General features: G+C 38.4%; 1 protein-coding gene across 3 annotated transcripts in view; it reads right to left on the minus strand.

Annotated features, from left to right (window-relative positions):
* Window positions 1-20,187, minus strand: part of LOC136863273 (FERRY endosomal RAB5 effector complex subunit 3) — a 158,738-nt gene extending 138,551 nt beyond the window's left edge. For 2 of the 3 annotated variants that reach the window (XM_067139657.2, XM_067139656.2), the window contains exons 1-2: window positions 19,741-20,187; window positions 1,046-1,191 (exon numbers count right to left, since the gene is read on the minus strand). In XM_067139657.2, coding sequence (XP_066995758.1) covers window positions 1,046-1,191; window positions 19,741-19,915 — 321 coding nt within the window. In that variant the 5' untranslated portion in view covers window positions 19,916-20,187. The remainder of the gene's footprint in view (window positions 1-1,045; window positions 1,192-19,740) is intronic. The other variant, XM_067139660.2, reaches the window with a different exon arrangement.
* Window positions 20,188-20,485: the final 298 nt, after the last annotated feature.

The raw sequence follows: 20,485 nt of genomic DNA on the forward strand, positions 1-20,485 counted from the left end.
AACTTTTAGGCCCCATAGTTAATGCCCTAATGAATGTTGGCACCCAAAATTGATGCCGACATTTGTTTTAACGTGTACCTCAATGTGTTTTCCAAGTTTCGTCGCGATCGGCGATTTAACCATTGCCGAAATTCCCTTGTCAGTTGCAACCTAATGTATCAATAATTAAAGCAGCTTCATTAAGAGAAGATGACAAAGCAATTAGATAGACTGCTACTCTAAGCTGTGCAATCAAATTGGCTTGAACAATGGAACAATCATATCTTAATTTGGCAGTTTCAGGATTTGACTGGATTCTTTGTGTGAAGTTCATAACAGGATGATGAAAATCATGTACTGTACATTCTTTCCTTGGTCAAAAGACCTTTGTTTGGAATAGCTTTTGGTCTACTGCCACTGGCATATGAAATGTTCCACTGTCTCCAGCTGCATGATAAGAAGAACTGGTCCACTTATGAGCAGATCCACACAAAGAAATGAGAATCTCATCTCCTGAAAGAACAGAGGAGTGCATTATGATGGGGTGGAAACAGTAGTTCACTGGTTCTAGTCCACCAAATCTGCAACATCTGATGAAATAACATCCTGGGAAGATTAAACCATCAACAAAAGATGTAAAAGAATTTTATGTTTAACTGATTAAAAAGTGAGGAGTATAGTGTTCAGATGACTAAATTCAGTTTGAAACATAATAGTAATAACTATCTTTCATATGGTCAACAACTGAACCAATTAAACCACAAACCCTCATTTTAAGTAATGTTTTGGTTTAAAGTAGATAAAACATCCTTTAATAATTTAATGAGAGTTACTTAAAACATTGTCTATTGTTACCATTTTCTCCATACACAAATTTTTGGTAGCATTCATGATAGTTTGTTCAGCAAAATTTCATAAGTCTCTCTATGACACACATAAGGCTCACAGGTTTATATAACAAAAATATTGGAGTAATTAGACTTTTCTCAATAAAATTAACATCGGAATAAAGCTATGATACATGCACTGTGAGTAATTATTGTAAAGGATTATTTCAATTCCTAACCTCTCTGAAAGCCCTTTCCCAAGCTTTGATAACGTCTTCAACATCAATATCGTCACGTCTAGCATTTTCTACCAAGTTCTCTGCAACTTCATCATGGTATTTGGTAGTTTCTTCTTCTATAAATGACTCAAGGGCTTGCAAAAGATCTGTAAATAATTGGAAAGAACTAAAGTCAGTTGAATATTTACACTAGAGAAGGAAAATGAAAGTAGGGGTGTTCATGGCACAATATTAACACACTTTCAATTGACAAACTTTTTGAAGACATTTACTGCAGATGAGGTGGTGCTTACTTCGACAAAAGAATGTTAAGCATTCAGATTAGTCCAACCAGGATGTAATTTGGTTCATGCACATACCATCAATGAGAGTGTAAACGATTAGAGTAGCAATGATGTGTAAGATCCACAATGGTCATCAGAGTGTATTAGTGGTGCCACCACGTTTATAGTGTTATCAGGCTTTTGTGGATCATCAGTCAGTCATCAATGCAGTAAAGGAAGGTCACTGAACACACAGCATGTCTTGCAGCTGCGTTAGTCAGCATTACCAGCACTTGAAGGACTTTGATGGGGACCGCATTGTGGATCACCACAAGGTCGGCTAGTTGCTTTACGTCGCATTGACACAGATAGGTCTTATGGCGACGATGGGACAGGGAAGGGCTAGGAGTGGGAAGGAAGCAGCCGTGGCCTTAATAAGGTACAGCCCCAGCATTTGCCTGGTGTGAAAATGGGAAACCACGGAAAACCATCTTCAAGGCTGCCGACAGTGGGGTTCGAACCCACTATCTCCTGAATACTGGATACTGGCTGCACTTAAGCGACTGCAGCTATCGAGCTCGGTTCACCACAAGGTCAAGAAGTTTCATACTATTATTAGCCCTGTGGGTTGTTCAGATGCCACAGTGGCCTGATCCTGGAATCAACGGGTATGTGCACGCACCTACCCCCCTTGTGAAGATTCTACCTGATGAAGACAGATCTCACCAAGGAAGGATCGGTCATATTGTGCACCAAATACTATACAACCCCACAACATCTGCACCTGCCATCCAGACATAGTTACTGGATTCTCTACAAAACCCTATACCATTCTTCTCCATGACTGCACAACTGGCATCAGCCAGGCTAGAGCTGAATACCAAATGAAACAAAGGCAGTGGTTAAGGGGTACTTCAGCATGATGCAGACAATCCATTGGCACTTGCAAGTGGACAAGGGTTGTCTTGCAGATAGACTGTACCATGAGGTTTAACACTTATTACTCCTCACATCATGGTATGCTGAACCATATGGCATGACTTCAGGTCACCTCTTGTACTGATTCAGGGGATCCTGATGGCACAGTGATAAGTCAGTGACCTACTGCATCATCATCATCATCATCATCATCACTTAAACCTCCAAAACCAAACCAAGGCCAAAACTGGTTCTACTGATATGGGACCGGCAGGATACCTGTACTGCCAACTCTGTCATCCATTTGATCTGATGACCGTATCACTGCCAAACAGTCACATGACCTTTCAACACATACAGTTTAGTTTAGTTTTATTTCCAAAATTTCTTCTAGTTGCTTAACTTTTAATGTCAGAGAGAGTACATTCTCTTGAAACATACTGCACAAGCTCTTCATATATGTACATTTTATTATTGATAAAATGACAATCATTTTACACTCATATTATTGCTAGTGGCTTTATGTCGCACCGACACAGATAGGTCTTATGGAGGTGATGGGCTAAGAAAAGGCCTAGGAATTGGAAGGAAGCAGCTGTGGCCTTAATTAAGGTACAGCCCCAGCATTTGCCTGGTGTGAAAATGGGGAAGCCATGGAATACCATCTTCAGGGCTGCCGACAGTGGGATTCGAACCCACTATCTCCCGGATGTAAGCTCACAGCCGTAGAGTATTTATTGTCCTTGCAAACAGATGCTTTAAAGTTATAATAGTACAAAGAAGAGCTGCAACTATCAAGACCTAATTATTCACCAACTTGCTTTTATAACTCTTTCAGCCAAAGGAGCATTTTGGAGAGTTGTAAGTTTTGGAGAACTGGAGTTCAAGTCCCTGGCACTGATGGTGACCACTATATGAGGCGGTCCGTTCCAAAACTCGTCTTGTACATAAAAAAAAAAAAAAAATGTGTTAGAGGTAGCATTGCCTTCTTGGTGATGTTTGTGATAGTTCTATCACAAAATTACGCACCAAAATTCGCCTTTTCCCACAAAAATCTGTCACCAAACTTAGGCTATTGTTCCATAACTCGCCTTATCCACGGCGCTTGTCGTTCCAAAACTCGCCTTATACAATCAACCAATAGGAAGGGATAATTTCAGCACGTGACTCACGCTACAATTTACCCACGTTTTATGCCAGTCTTTCCACTCTTTGAGTTGTTCTTGAACTGTGTTGGTCCTTCATGCAGTTTTGTGCTGTGAACAGAGTGTATTAAGACGGCGGAAAATATTGCTCTTGTTACGGAAGGTAAAGGGAGAAGGAAGAGTGATTCTGATTCACGGAGAAAAACTGAGGGAAAAAAAATATAGGTATGCTATGAATGTTACATCCTAATAGTTTAGTTGAGAGCTGCTACTTTTAAAATACAGTGAAACCTCATAACATGTTTCAGCAGGGGACAATCTTGTCTACTGGAAGTATTTTAATTTTGTCTTCATTAGTTAACGATTTAACAATTTCTCTTCCATATCTCAACTTTCTTGTCAGAACACTGAATACACACACCCATAGGAACAAGGTGTTATAGTATTCACAAACTCAACGAGCTTCAAGGTCAAGCTACCTGCTTGTTATCTCGCAAACTTTGTCCGTCCTGTGGCCTAGACAAGAGATCAAGGGAGGTTCACATTCCACAAGGGATGGACAAAGAATGCTTTCAGGGCCACGTAAAATGTTATCATACTAAGCAATAAAACGTATGAGGAAGGAACAAGGTTTCACTGTAATGAGAAGTAGCATATTGTTGTATTGTGAAATCTTAAAGATCAGCAATTTTGCGATATACAGTACATTGATGAGAAATCATTCATTTTCATTGCAGGCATGGGCCTACTAGTCCTCAAGACTACCCACAATGTAGTCACAATGGTCCAACCTTCAAACGTTGTAAATTGCGGATGATTGACATTCAGCAGTTTCATGGAAACTTTTATGAATGTAACAATGAGATTCAACAAGATACATTCATTTTAAAGTATCTGAGTATAGAGAAGCCCAAAAGGGAAAGAACTATCAAGGAGGGAATTTCAAGAAAAGGTTTCAGTGTTAAGTACTACATAAAACTTACTAATACAGAACAGTTTCACATTCAGGTTTGCCAAAAGACATTCTTGAATGTATTGCATGTAGCAAAGATCGGGTTCAGAGGATTGGCAGAAATCACTTCACGACAGGGAAACTTCCAACAGAAAAGAGGGGAGGAGCTAGGATCAAACCAGAGTACACTGAAAAGAGGCACTCCGTGAAACGATTCATTGAAAGTTTGCAGTGTTGTGAAAGTCACTATTGCCACGGAAAGTCACCAGTCAGACAGTATCTACCCGGAAATTTAAGCATCGCTAACCTTTACAAAATGTGTAAAAACAAATCGCCTGAAGAACTCGGGGTGAAACGGTGGTTCTTCTGTGAAATTTTTACGTGTTGCTACAACATAAGATTTGGAACACCAGTTACTGATGCTTGCTCAAAGTGCATAGAGCTCAAAGAGAAAATTAAACTTGAAAGTTTGAACGTATCACTGAAGAATGATTTAATCTTGGAACATAGAGTACACAAACTAAGGGTTGCAGCTTTCTTCAAAAAGCTCCAAGAATAAAGGGACAGCATGGCAATATTTTCATTTGACTGCCAAAAGAATCTTGTGAATCCAAAAGTTCCAGATCAAATTGCCTATTACAGTTGCCAATTGTACACCTATAATTTTACCATTGTGAGGGGTACCTCACATGCCAAGTTGACAAAGGAGAATGTTTTTAGATACACATGGATGGAGCATGAATTCAAGAAGGGGTCTAATGAAACGTCATCTGCAGTTTACCATCAATTATCACAAACTGATTTGTCAAACTTCACAACTATACGACTTTGTGCAGAAGGCTGCGGAGGACAGAACCGCAATTCTACAATGATTGCAATGTGCTAATATTTCTTGACACACACAGCTCTGCCTAATATAGAAAGTGTTGAATTGGTCTTTCCTATGACAGGCCACTCATTTCTGCCCTCTGACAGGGTATTTGCTCAAGTCGAGAGAGAGATACGGAAATGCCCTATAATCTGTAATCCCGCAGAATATGAAGACATCTTTAGCAAACATGCTGAAGTCTTCAAGTTTGGCAGAGACTGCTCGGTGAACAATTGGAAAATGGTTGCTGAAAATATGATGAAAAAACCTGCATCTTGGCACTTTAAATTTTCTTCAGTGAAACGATTTGTTATTAGCAAAGACTCACTGGGAAATGTCACCCTTAGGGGAGAACCTCATTACAACTCAGACATTGGTTTAGGAAAATCGGTAATGAAAAAGGGAAAACGCCTGCGAGATATGCTAATGCCACCTGAATTACTGCCAGGAGTAAACTTGAATCCTGCCAAAGTAAAGGACGTAAAAAGTTTGCTTGAAAAGCATTTTGGAATGGATTGGGAAAGGAATGAGTTGCTTTCTTTTTATAAGAATCTGTTCACCTCAACTTCTGTAGATGAAAACAATCTTGCTGAAGAAACAGAAGTTCTTTGTGATGGATCTCAAGGAGGGAACAGATTTGAGAGTCTGATTAACAACAAAGTGATGTTTTATTGTTCAAGTTACTTCTATTGTGAGTGCTGTGTAGCCTATAAAGGAAGAATTCTCTCCAAATACTATAGATAGGATGTAAATATGATAAATCACACTGCTGTGTTTAATTTATTAGTGAATATCATTATACTGATAGCAAAAAGGTGTATTAGTGTACTAGTGAGTTTTATTACATTATATTCTCAATTCTTTCATTTTTCTTGTTTTAAAATAAGTTGTGTGAGGTAATATATTTTGATTTTTTTTTCGATCCTCCAAAACTCGTCTTATCCAAAATACAAATGTAATTTATTGACTTTCTACTAATTATATTTATAATTCTTCAGTAAGACGACCCTATGACATTGGACTTGAACACGTCGTAATACATTTAAACAAGTAAGACTTATATTACAAAAATTACAGGTTTTTCGCTTTTCCTAAAAAATCACTTATGGTGGATACGACAAGTTTTGGAACGGACCGCCTCATATATGGTCTCACATTTATTCACTCCAGAATAGCAAAGAATCTTCAAATATACAAGAAACTAATGACTAAGATGTCCCTGGTCTTTCAGTGCAATATAGCAATTTACCCATCAATAGCAAGATCATTCATGCCTGAATAGGAGTGACAACACTTTTGAAATGTTGAGCTTCATAATTTATTACTAAAATATTTCCTCCATGCATTGGTGTGGTGTGATAGGTACAGTGCAGTCAGGCAGCAAATCTGTATGGTTTAAGTAAAATTTTAGGGAGTGTTTCCAAACTTGACAGTTTTTTTTTTCTAATTTTAAAAGCTTTTCAAAGTCTGTTGAAAACAAATTCTAACAAAGATTCTTCGTTTAATAGTCTGCATATTTTTACAGGTGTGTTATAGTGTTATATGTATTATAATTAGTGTTTTTGGCAGTCTGAAAAGCTTTAAAGTTTCATTAACAGTGGCTGGCGACACTGAAAAGTATGGCTTCTTTCTTCTTCTTTTTTATGTTGTACTGACACAGTCAGGTCTTATGGCAATGATGGGACAGGAGAGAGTTGGGACTGGGAAGGAAGCAGCTGTGCCCTTAAGTAAGGTACAACCCCAGTATTTACCTAGTGTGAAAATGGCCTGCCGACACAGGGGCTCGAACCCACTATCTCCCAAATGCAAGATCATAGCTACACGACACAAACCACGTAGCCAACTTGCTCTGTCTCCCCAGAAACAGTCAACAGGCCAAAGTGTAAGCAGACCACAAAATTCTGTTGTAGGAATAAAAGCTAACTGTGCTGTTTAACTAGGAAAAGTAAACAGATAGCTGAACTCCTCGAGTACCTTCAATTCGAAGAATGAAAGGTCACCCAGCACTCTACTATCATACATAATACATAAAGTTTACACAAACAAGAATCAAGATCAACTTTTGTCAGACTAGGTGTTTGCATCGTCTCTAATGTTCTTGCAACTTACACACCACATACAACACTACCTTCCCGCACAATACCATGCAGTTCCGCAGCACACAGTAGAAGCCCCCACCATTCGAGAGTCTGTTTTAGAAGGACTGCATCCAGCTGTACTAGCCCCATGAAATTATTTGTTAGGGCATGGGCCAATTTGGAGAGTGGATTGGTGCTCTTTATACCACTGTCAATACCGTAAATGATTATATTCTTCATACCTTAACCATTTGAAGCAGTAGCACTAAAAAGAGTACCTATTCTCACTACAAAATTAATTTGAACAGTTCTAGTGCATAATAAGGATATACTTAGAACCTACCTGCAGTTAATATTTCTCAACGATTTACACAAATTAAAGATGAAATGGTCAAGTAAATTATATTTATTTCCAGTTATCAGCAAAGAATCAGAAAATATTCAATTGCTCTTCCTGGGGCTTATTATACTGAAAATTTGTACCGGTCTGAGTGGCTCAGACAGTTGAGGTGCTAGCCTTCTGACCCCAACTTGGCAGGTTCAATCCTAGCTCAGTCCAATGGTATTTGAAAGTGCTCAAATAAGTCAGCCTCGTGTTGGTAGATTTACTGGCACATAAAATAACTTAACTTATAATAACTTTGTTAGAATTATTAGATTTTATGAGATATTCTTTAACTGGGGTTGTTGTGTTCATTAGAATATTAGTGTTTTTGTTAGTTATGAAGCATGATATTGTTTCCATATTCAGTTTGATTTCAGTAGAATGTAGTCTTTTCACTAGCTCCATTGTGTTCTAAATTAGCAACGAGCTAGAAAGAGGACTATAGAGTGGCTAACATGGCTGCTACAGCGCTGTGCGTGGTGCCAAGGCAAAACAGCAATACCATAGTTTAAGCGCCATCCATGTAGTTTCTTCCTTTTTTTAGATTAGATTGAATAAATTAACTGGATAAATTATGCATAAATTGTTGAGAAAACACAAATGATATATCATATTCTAAATAAGTTTTTTTTTTTTTACCAAAGTACTGAACCATATCAGACCACGGTCCATCTAAATTAATTTAACACTCTGGAGTATTTTGAATTTACCGCTGAGGAACGAGCTTAGGAACGTTGGGTGACCGTGTGGTTATATGTGTCGAACCCGTAGCAAGCAGGTGGTGCACTTTTCCCTCAGACGAACCAAGGCAGGATGCCGTAATTTTACTGGTGTGAACCCTGTCGATGGCACGGGTACGCGAAAAGGAAAAGAGAAAGCACATATGGCATGCAACTACAGAACAACGTCAGACTGCCATCTAACACGAAGTATCTAGGACTGGAATCATTTGAATATGATCCAATATCTTAGATCACAGAGCCATATCCCATAGATCCAAGATAAGGACAATTCCTTGTTATATTTTCCTAGTACCGTGAGCCATTAAAACTATGTAACTGTAACTGTTTTGATTATTTACAACTTCTTTGAAGGATCCCTTGTGAGGTAGTTGACCGTACACAAAAGGAAGGCTGTTGTATCTCGGAGAAGTACTAGCAGGTGCGACCCTACCGTCCTACTATAAAAGGCCAATAGCGTCAGTACAAATTCTCACTTTTTAATTTTTTTTGTAAACTTGCTTTACGTTGCACCAATACAGTTCGGTCTTATGGCGATGATGGGATAGGAAAGGCCTAGCAGTGGGAAGGCATCGACCGTGGCGTTAATAAAGGTACAGCCCCAGCATTCGCCTGGTGTGAAAATGGGAAACCATGGAAAACCATCTTCAGGGCTGCCGACAGAGGGGCTCAAACCCACTATCTCCCGGGTGCAAGCTCACAGCTGCACACTCCTAACCACACAGCCAACTTGCCCGGTAAACTCTCATTCTTACTCCCATTCTCTGCTCATTCGGATTCTACAAGACGCTCATTCTCAGTACGTCAGTGTCGCAGTAGCAAAGTGATGTTCGAGATGTAATCTACCAAGTATATAGTAATTGTATCAGTGATAGACGAGACTTAGTAACCGTTTGTTTAAGCTCACCCAAGCAACATTTTGATTAGTTTATAAATGTTTAGTGCGAGTTCGTGCAGTGAAATAAATTGAGTGCAGCTAAGGACGATGTACCGTTATTAAAGACTCAATCAGAACTGAGAAATATCCCTTAATTTGCTTACTATCGCTGACCGGACTAATGTCTTGATAGAGGATATCGTCAATTGTATCCTTGCCAAGGTTACAACTGTGTATTCGTGCACAAACGAAACTGAGAAGAGGATTGGTACTGATCAAAGTTACCAGGTTGCAGGCACCAACAGCAGTACGAGAACGAAGACATCAAACCATGGACCGAAGAGGACTAAACCAGCAGACTTCTAGACCTGTAGACAGTGCCGCTGTCATGTACTAACTCGTATAAATCAGGCGGTCCCAAGGACACTGCGGATGGCAGAAAAGGAGATAAATACGAGTTGAACTGTATTTTTTAAGCATGATAAGTAGTGATCAGATTCATATTTGGCCCTTTCATTAAATGTAAATAATAATTGTAATGTAAGCCAGAGTGGCATTGTTTTGTTTTTCATTTGTATTGTAAATAATGTTTGGAGCTGAATGCATGCTATAATCTAGTTTTATTTTAGGGTTATTTCGAGTTGGGACACGAGGGATATGTTAGGTGACAGAGTAGTGTTTTGGTGTAAGTTTTGATATTTTCACGCGTGTCATGCAGACACTAAGGTATAAGCGATGTCATGTTCATATATACAGACTGGAAGGACAGAACCTCTTGAGATTCGAACAGGCACGTAGGGATATATAGAACTAATCTTTAGACAGGCTATGCATGATGTTGTAGTGTTGCATGTTTTTCAGCTGATAACGTGTGCAGAGGGCTATCACCATTGTTGTATTTAGTGAGGGTCATTTATAGAAAGTGGCAGGCAACCCTAACAGTGCACCAGAATTGAACTGGGGACTATGAAATATGAGGCTATGATGTGCCGTGATGATTTGTCTTGAGGCCTAAAATTGGAGATTGCCGTAGAGGCTGAATTAATAAGTTGTACATGGTTTGTGAGGGGGGTGTATCCCAGACCAGATTTTTTTTTTTTTTTTTCCGCTAGGGGCTTGACATCGCACCGACACAGATAGGTCTTATGGCGACGATGGGATAGGAAAGGCCTAGGAGTTGGAAGGAAGCGGCCGTGGCCTTAATTAAGGTACAGCCCCAACATTTGCCTGGTGTGAAAATGGGAAACCACGGAAAACCATCTTCAGGGCTGCCGATAGTGGGATTCGAACCTACTATCTCCCGGATGCAAGCTCACAGCCGCACGCCTCTACGCGCACGGCCAACTCGCCCGGTACCAGATGTTGTAATGAGTGACATATTTAAAGGCTTATTTAGCCAAGATTACTCTCCGCTGAATGAGAGTGTGTTCCAGGTGGAACACAAGCAAACTGTATGATTCTCGGAAGGCCATGAGTGAAAGTTATGCATAGACCCGTCAGCTATGTGAGAGAGGGATGCCTGAGCCACATACACAATGAATGTATTTCTTTCCATCGCCAGCTGCTTATGACAGGTAAACAAAGATAGCCGATAATGTGACCAGTTATGTCACGAGAACTACGCTAACCTGCAGAGCGATTACCGCTTGATCTGATGGTGAATGTGTATCATTTATGTCCTTTTACAGATGTGGTTTGTGTTCATTGTTCTGTGTGTCTTATGTGAGTGATAGTGTTGCCAATTATTTGTGTTGATTAGTGGTCCATAGCCCGTTGGCTGAAGTTGGGTTGCAAGGTTTTCAGCCCGTTGGCTGTAGTTGGGTTGCAAGGTTTTCTAGACCTCCGACTTTTGTCCACAATACAGATAACGTGTATTAGAATCTATGTTATTTTGGTGGTTTAAACATTGGGCAGTCCCAAACAAAATGTTCCTTTTATATATATATAAAAATACCCGACAATTTCGGGATTAGTGTAATTAGGCCAATATTGAATCAATCTATGTATATAAAATAGCATGACCTGACAGACTGATTCATCATCGCCAAGCCAAAACTACTGGACATAAAGAAATGAAATTTTGGGGATACATTTATATTAGGGTATAGGTGCTCACTAAGGGAGGATTTTTGGATATTCCGTCTCTAACGGTGTGAAAAGGTGGGGGGGGGGGGTGAATTTTCAAAATGAGGATATCTATATCTCAAAAACTTGAAAGTTTACAGATGTAAAAATTGGTATTTGGAATCCTCTTTAAAAATATAGAAACACATATTTTTTTGTATTCGGAAAATCCCATTAAGGGGGGCGAAAAAAGGGGGAAAAGTGGTTGAACACCTTTTATGAAGAGACTTATATCTCAAAAACTAAAGATGTTACAGACATGAAAATTGGTATTTGGAATCTCCTTTGAAAATAAACACGTATTTTTGCATTTTTGGATAATCCGATGAATAGGGGGTGAACAGGAGTGACAGAGTGAATTTTTAAAAAGACTATACCTGCAAATTATCTCAGACACGTAACATATTACAGATTTGAAAATTGGTATTTGGAATTTTCTGTTAAAGTAAAGAAACAAATACTTTTTTCGAAAATCCATTTAAGGGGAACTGAAAAAGGGGTGAAGTTTTAAAATTAGTATATCTACAGGACAGTATGTCTCAAAAACTTAACACGTTGCAGATGTGAAAATTGGTATTTGGAATCTCCTTTAAAAATAAAGAAACACGTATTTTTGGTTTTTCAAAAATCAAATGAATAGGGGATGAACGGGAGTGACAAATGGGGTGGAGTTTAAAAAATATATATCTAGGCCTATAATATATCTCAGACACTTAACATGTTACAGACTTGAAAACTGGTACTTGGAACCTCCTGTAAAAGTAAAGAAACACAGATAGTTTGTTTTTGGAAAATCCACTTAAGGGAAACTGAAAAAGGGACTGAATTTTTAAAATGGATATATCTACAGAACATCTCAGAAACATAACATGTTACAGATGTGAACATTTGTAATTTAATCTTTTAAAAAGAAAGCAACATGAATTTTTTTGTTTTTGGAAGAAACCGCATAACGGGAGGGGGGGGGGTTAAAAAAGACTGAAGAGGGGGTTGAATTTTTTTATTAGGATAGTGAGATCTCAAAACTGAAGATGTTACAGGCATGAAAATTGGTATTTGGAGTCTTCTTTAATAATAAACAAATACGTATTTCCTTTTCTCAGAAAATTCAATTAAAGGGGGTGAAGGAATTGAAAAATGAATTGAATTCTTTGTATGAGGATGCTTATATCTCAAAAACTAAAGATGTTGTAGAAGTGAAAATTGGTATTCGGAATCTCCTTAAAAAATAATAAAGACGGATTCTTTTGTTTATGGAAAATCCACTTAAGGGAGTGAAAGAATTGAAAAATTATTTGAATTATTTGTACAATGGTACTTATATCTAAAAATCTAAAGATATTACTGACATTAAAACAGGTAAGTTTCAAAAATAATCACGCAGTTTTAGCGGAAAATTCACTTGGGAGGGGGGGGGAGGAGTTGAAATATTTTTGTGAGGATAAATATATCTCAAAAAATGAAGATATTACAGTCATGATAATCTGGGGAAGGGGGTCGTGGAAATGAGTTCAGTTCTTTTTATGAGGATACATATATCTCAAAAACTGAAGATGTTACAGTTGTGATAATTGGTATTTGGAAACACCTTTATAAATAAAGAAAACCCTTTTTCGTTTTCGGAAAATTCACTTACGTGGGAGAGTGAAAGAAAGTAAAAAAAAAAGAATTATTTTTATGGAGAAACTTATGTCTCAAAAACTGACGATTACAGAGGTGGAAAGTGGTATTTGGAATATCCTTTAAAAATATAGAAAACGCACATTTTTAAATGGGGGGGGGGGGGTAATGATCAAATTAACAGGCGAGGGTGATAAAAAGAGTTGAATTATTTTTATGAGGATACTTACCTTAAAAACTGAAGATGTTACACACATGAAAATTTGTATTTGAAATCTTCCTTCAAAGTAAAAGAATACTTATTCTTTAGTCTTGTCTTCGGAAAATCCACTTACGGGGGGGGGGGGGGGTGAATGAACTGAAAAGTTAGTTGATTTCTTTGTATGAGGATACTTATATCTCAAAAACTAACGATGTTACAGACGTGAAAATTGGTATTTGGAATCTTCTTTAAAAATAAAGAAACATATATTTTTTTTGACTTGAGAGAAGACTGTTTCTCACATGTACAGTTCTGTGTCGGATGGTCGTTTTAGCCCCAAAAGGCAATACCTTAAACGTGATTTACAAAGAGTTTCTGGGGTAAATGAAACTATTTTTCAGTGAGTTTTTGTACTTTAGGGATTTTCAGATGAAATGTAATGGCATATGGCTTTTAGTGTTGGGAGATCCCAGGACGGGTTCGGCTCGCCAAAAGCAGGTCTTTTGATTTGACTCCCGTAGGTGACCTGCGCATCGTGATGAGGATGAAATGACCATGAAGAAAACACATACACCCAGCCCCCATGCCGAGGAAATTAACCAATGATGGTTGAAATTCCCGACCCTCCCAGGAATCAAACCCGGGACCCCTGTGACCAAAGGCCAGCACGCTAACCATTTAGCAATGAAATCCGGACACCGATTTTCAGATAGTACCTTAGTACAGTGCCGAGGAATGATTACTTTTTTCAAATTATTTAATCGACGTGAGAGTAGCCGCAGGTAACTGCTAGTTATTATATATTCATGGAAGAGACAGAACTTAATTGCAGCCTGCGGGCTAATAACATTCAACTTATTTTGATCTCCGTCACAAATAGGTAGATTTCATGTTTCTGATGCTACTGAACTTGATATGCTTGGGTTCTCAACCAGCAGGCTTTTGAACGACCTTTAGTGGCAAATTTTCAAGTGTAAATTTGCGTGTAATTTAATTTAGAGTTTTATTAGGTATGCTTGTTTGATTTAACCTTTATGCTTTTGACATAATAAATCATGATTTTACCTCCTTTATATTACTGAGCTCTCATTCACGAATATGTATTCTAGATTCAATCCCATTCTTCAATGATAAATTTTGCTAAACATTTTGTTTCTCGGACATAACCACGCAGCGTCTCCGCTGAGCTAAGCCATCATGGGACAGGGGAAAGGTGGAGTAGATAGTTTTTGGCAATTAACAGGATTACATTGCCTATGCTTGTAACACAATCCAGTGTGTATATAACGGGCCTACTTTTATTTTCTTGGAGGAACTGACCGAACAGCGAAACATGATGAGCGGTGTACTGCCTGGCTGAGTGGCTCACATGGTAAAACACTGACATTCTGAGGCCAAGCTGGCATATTTAAGATTTAAACGTGCTCAAATAGGTCACCCTTGTGTCAGCAGATTTACTGGCCTGTAAGGCAGCTCCAGCGGAACAAAAGTCTGGCACCTCAGCTTCTCTAAAAACTGTACAAAGTAGTTGGTAGGGTGAAAAACCAGTAATACTATTTATTATTAAACTGTATCCTACAAAGTGCAGTTTTGCAGCATTTTCAAAATAAATATATGGAAAAACAATGATGATACAAGATGCTTGATGTCCAATGCCACACCTACAATGCTTAGAATTTCCTAGTCACCTCATCCTGTTCCCAATGATGCGGAGCAACATGAGGACTTCCAGTCCTACATCAAAACTACTACTGAGCGAGTTGGCTATGTGGTTCGCAGCATATAGTGGGATATAGAGAGTACGAATCCCACCGTCGACAGCCCTGATAAATGATTTTCTGTGGTTCCCATTTTCACATCAGGCAAATGCGGGGTCCTTTGAATCTTAATTAAGGCCAGTGGCACTTCCTTAGCAGTCTTCGCCTAGTAATATTCCACCGCAGCGGTAAGGCGTAAATGATGCAACATAAGGCAAAACGAAAAAGAATCGGCAATATCAGAATCGTCGTCCAAAAATATTGAAGTGAATTATTCAGGTAAGTATGTGATTTAAGATCATTAACACAAGAAAGAATGTCCCCTTTCCAACTTCTTGTTCTGATTTCAATTTTTTTATTATAGCCTATTTATTATTATTATTATTATTATTATTATTATTATTATTATTATTATGGGATACTTTATTACACCATTGTTCACTTCAAACCTTTTACTCCACAGCTCTAGGATACTTATATTTTTGTAAATTATATTATTATTTCATAATAATGTTATTGCTTTTACGTCCCATTAACTGCTTCTGAAGGTTTTCAGAGACAATGAAGTGCCGGAATGCTGTCCGGCAGGAGTTCTTTTGCGTGCCAGTAAATCTACCAACATAAGGCTGACTTATTTCAGCACCTTCAAATACCACCGGACTGAGCCAGGATCGAACTTGCCAAGCTGGGGTCAGAAGGCCAACACCTCAACTGTCTGAGTCAATCAGCCCATTATTATTATTATTATTATTATTATTATTATTATTATTATTATTATTATTGCTTAGTATCCGGTTCCTTTGCTGAATGATCAGCGTGTTGGCCATGGGTTCAGAGGGCCCCGGATTCGACCGTGTCTAGGATTTTAACTGAGTATTTGAGAGTTAATTCTACTGGATCTGGAACTTGATAACCATCTTCATCTACAAACAACAGAAATACGTACTACAAACCACCAAAGAAACATGCAATAGTGAATACATAACTCCACCTAAGGTTGGAGTCAGGAAGGGCATCAGACCGTAAAATTTGCCTGAATCCATACAAAATGCCAAATCCAGGTAACTAGGAAGAGACCAGGAATTTTTATTATATGAATTATTTCTCCATGTTGCTATATTATTTTGTTCAAGGATTTCTGTTCTATATTTTCATTCTCTGTAAGTAGGGCTAAATTTGTTTCATGACAATGTATTGCGATTTCTTTTGTAATTACTGGGAATGAGTTCAATTTCCTTCTCAATGCAATATGTTAGTATGTAGCCTATACCTTGTATTTTTAATGTCCTCTTAAAAGACATGAGTATCTTTGAGTGCTTTCCTAATTAAAAAACTGTGAAACGGTACTTATTTCCACAGCCTGTGTACTTGCTTCATCACCACACCTACGTTTTGATTGCTTAAAATATGGCAGATGCGGCATACAGGTAGATTCAAGTATGGCGGTCCAATAGCCACTCTATAGTCCTCTTTCTAGCTCGTAAATTAGGCATAACTCCGGCATTCACTCCGTAGTCTAGCTGCCAGATGCACCACTGCACCATGCAGCGGATCATCATATCACGACTGTCTTTTGCTCCTAGTAGCTTAGTTTACTTCCTATGAACTGTTGCCAACTGACCTCAGCTACTGAAGCACTCTCTTTATTGGTCTGTGTATGTCCTCACTAGAGACAAAACCCAATGATTTATCACATCAGAGATACATAGCATTGTGTCTCACAGGGGAGTGTCTCCATGATTTTTGCTAGTGGCTTTACGTTGCACTGACAGAGATAGGTCTTATGGCGATGATGGGATAGAAAAGGCCTAGGAGTTGGAAAGAAGCAGCCTGGCCTTAATTAAGGTACAGCCCCAGCATTTGCCTGGTGTGAAAATGGGAAGCCACAGAAAACCATCTTCAGGGCTGCTGACAGTAGGATTCAAACCCACTATCTCCCGGATGCAAGCTCACAGCCGCACACCCCCAACTGCACGGCCAACTCGCCCACTATCTCTCCAAGTAGCTGGGGCCCTGTTTGTCAGTTTTTATTAATCGGTAGTTGTTAATAAAATGTGTGTTGAATTCTGGGAGTGATGCCATACTTAACTAATTTCAGGCAATGGTAGTGGCTCTTCCTTCACCTAGGATGTACGAAAAATGTTGCAGGCTTTCCGATATTTTTGCTGTAAAATATATTTCTATTCTAGCAATTAAATACTCTAAACTTTCTAATGTTTCTGTATTGTCACTGTAAAGCTTATAAAACAGTTCACAGAAGTTCCCCCTTCCAGTACAAATATCAATTTAATTAAAATTAAAAAGTTGCTTTTCTGTCACTTTCCATCCCATTATTTTCTTACCCCCCACTATTCTTGGCTCTGTCCAACTCGTTGGCTGAATGGTTAGCATACTAGCCTTCGGTTCAGACGGTCCCGGGTTCGATTCCCGGCCGGGTCAGGGATTTTAACCTTAATTGGTTAATTCCAATGACTCGGGGGCTGTGTGTGTGTGTGGCGTATTCAACATTAGAAATCATCCTAGGTAAGGCCCTCATCTTCACAGACATGCAGGTCACCTAATAGGCCGTCTACTAGAAAAAGACCTGCACCAGGCCTCTCCGGAGACCATATGCCATTATTATTATTTTTGGCTCTCAACGCTTACAGCTTTTTTCTGTTTGTTACAGATATGATCTTTAATTACCTTAACTTTTAACCACCTGGCTTGAGCACGATTTCACACAACGTCCTGTATAGCACAAGTCAAGAATTTTTCCAAACTCAAAAAATGGTATTATAATGCCTAAATAAACATGACCTATTTTAAGAAAAGCCCCCAAGTTTTGTGCCACTGAGAGACTTTTAAGCAGTAATACAAGGTAAGATTTGTATCTTTCACTGTAATGACATCTATGGCACAGAGCATATACTGAAATTCTGCACCTGACTGATCTCTATATTTAACATGTGCCTTTGAATTTTTTTGGAGTTCACTGCTTATAGTTTATTTTGTTCTGCTATTGAACATATATCTTCATGAAATTTCAGTAAAGCCTTTTAAGAAAATTTGGATCCATTTTAGTTAACTTATGATTTCTTAGCATCAACAAAAGTAACCTCCAATTGCTTCAGTGCCTTATTCAACAGATTTTCAAATTTGTTGGATTTCTACATAGCTGAATAAGTTTTGTTATTTACAAATCTGGATGTTATGTTAAAGCATTCTTATTTATTCAGTAACATGGCTGTGTTACCTTTATCTGCTTTAATTACTTTAATTATTTTGCTTTTTTAGAATAGGGACTTGAGTGCTGAAACCATACTTTTTTTCCCTGTTTTATCATTATTTGTTCCAATTAAACTTTGTTTTGTTTTGTGTAACTTAACAAGAAATAATTATAGTCAGCACAACTAATAAGAACAGCAATGTCCCAATTAATAAAACAATCCTAATTAGACAGTGCCTCTTAAAATTAATAATTGTGCATAGTAACTAGTAAAATCACTCAACTCTTAAAGCTCACTCTAGATCAGAACTTTATTCAGTTCAACAATAAAGTAATATATAAACTGCTGAACGGCATCGCAGTACTGTCACAAATATTTTCATTAACTACCTAGAATAGGCACAAATTTCTGCAGGAGCCACATACTGCAGTAAGTTAGTAGATGACACATTCTGCATGCATAACAATAATAATGGTGTGTGGCCCCCAAAGAGGTCTGGTGCAGGTCTTCTGAGCTGACGCCGTATAGGCGACCTGCGCATCTATGAGGATGGGGCCCTACCTATGACTAATTCTAATGATGAAGACTGCACACACACACACACGCACACAAACACACCCAGCCCCCCAAGCCATCAGAATTAACCAATGGTTAAAATTCCCGACCCGGCTGGGAATTGAACCTGGAAACCCCTTGACCAAAGGCCAGAAGGTTAATTATTTAGCCATGGAGCTGGACAACATACTACTGATGGCAGCTTACTATAAGTAGTTCCCAGTAAATCTCAAATAGCGCAGGAATTAAATTATCTCAATTTAACCATCAGCAACTTTGACCCTACCACAAATTGACACAAACTCCCCCCTTCATTAATAACCAGTTGAATTACCCAAAAACTCAAATAAGCAGGTTTAATTCAATGCTCAACCAAGAAAAGTGCCTGACAAAATTACCAAGCAATTATGAAAAAGAAATAACAAAATGTACCCAAAGAACATAACAAATCAAAACATAACAAAACAAAGTAGTCAGATTCTACTAAGTGCAAGGACAAACACATGCAATTCATTTTGCCAACAACAACACATACACTGAGATCAATAGCTGCAGTTGCTTAAGTGTGGCCAGTATCCGGTATTTGGGAGATAGCGGGTTCGAACCCCACCGTCGGCAGCCCTGAAGATGGTTTTCCATGGTTTCCCATTTTCACAGAAGGCAAATGCTGGGACCGTACCATAATTAAGGCCACGACCGCTCCCTTCCCATTCCTAGCCCTTTCCCGTCCCATCATCCCCATAAGACCTGTCTGTCGGTGCAACATAAAGCAACTTGCAAGAAAACAACACATACAAGATATTTAATCTATTCAAATAACAGGAATGAATAGTAGCAGCAATAACACAAATAAGCTCTATGATGTAGGAAGAATAAGTTCATAGTAACTTAGTTGTTTACTATTTATAACTCAAATTACAAACTCAACTGACTTTTCACTAGTGACCAGCAAGACAGCAAGTGTCAGATAAATAGCAAACCGAGGTACACCAGTTCACTAACCTTTTTCAACATACGGTGGCAGTTTAAATGTAGATATAAGTCGTTGAGTAAGTTCACTGGTTGAACCACTAAATGGTACATGAATCGGAACTTCTAAACAATATTCGTCTTTCGATGTGCACGTTGGAAAGACGAAACTGAGTTTCCTCTCAACAGATTCCTGTTCTGAAGTCATTATATTAGCCGTCTACTTATGTCTAGAATGAAAACACCTCATAATACAGAGATGTCCCAAACACACCTATAACCTTCAAATTCGTTTGACATGTTTTGAACATATCAAATAAATATAAAACATTATATCAAATATTCTCCCAGACAAATGAACGTAGAGAAAATGATGATATATTCTTCTCACGTAACCGATAAGTAATGATGAAACAGAAATACAAACATGAATTTCCTACATCAGAACAGCAACACCTCACTCTCTAACACCGCCCCCTTTCAAATTCTCGACTTAAGAATACAAAGAAGCGCAAAGAAGTGTTACCATCCGTTACATTCGAAGCACAGAATAACAAAACTGTCAATGATAACGAGCTCTATAACATCCATGGAAAATTCACCCTCCCATGTTTTTAAAGAGTCAGCTGTTTAAACAGTTGTGACAGTTGAGAAGTACAGCGGACCATTATTCTAAATATATTTACTACTAGCTGATGTACCCGTGCTTCGCTACGGGATTCTCAGAAAGACTGTCTTTGTGGTTTTCCTACCTGAAGTCGTCAGAAGGAATGTAGTG

This window comes from Anabrus simplex, chromosome 2, assembly GCF_040414725.1.
Source record: "Anabrus simplex isolate iqAnaSimp1 chromosome 2, ASM4041472v1, whole genome shotgun sequence".
Classification (NCBI taxonomy): domain Eukaryota; kingdom Metazoa; phylum Arthropoda; class Insecta; order Orthoptera; family Tettigoniidae; genus Anabrus; species Anabrus simplex.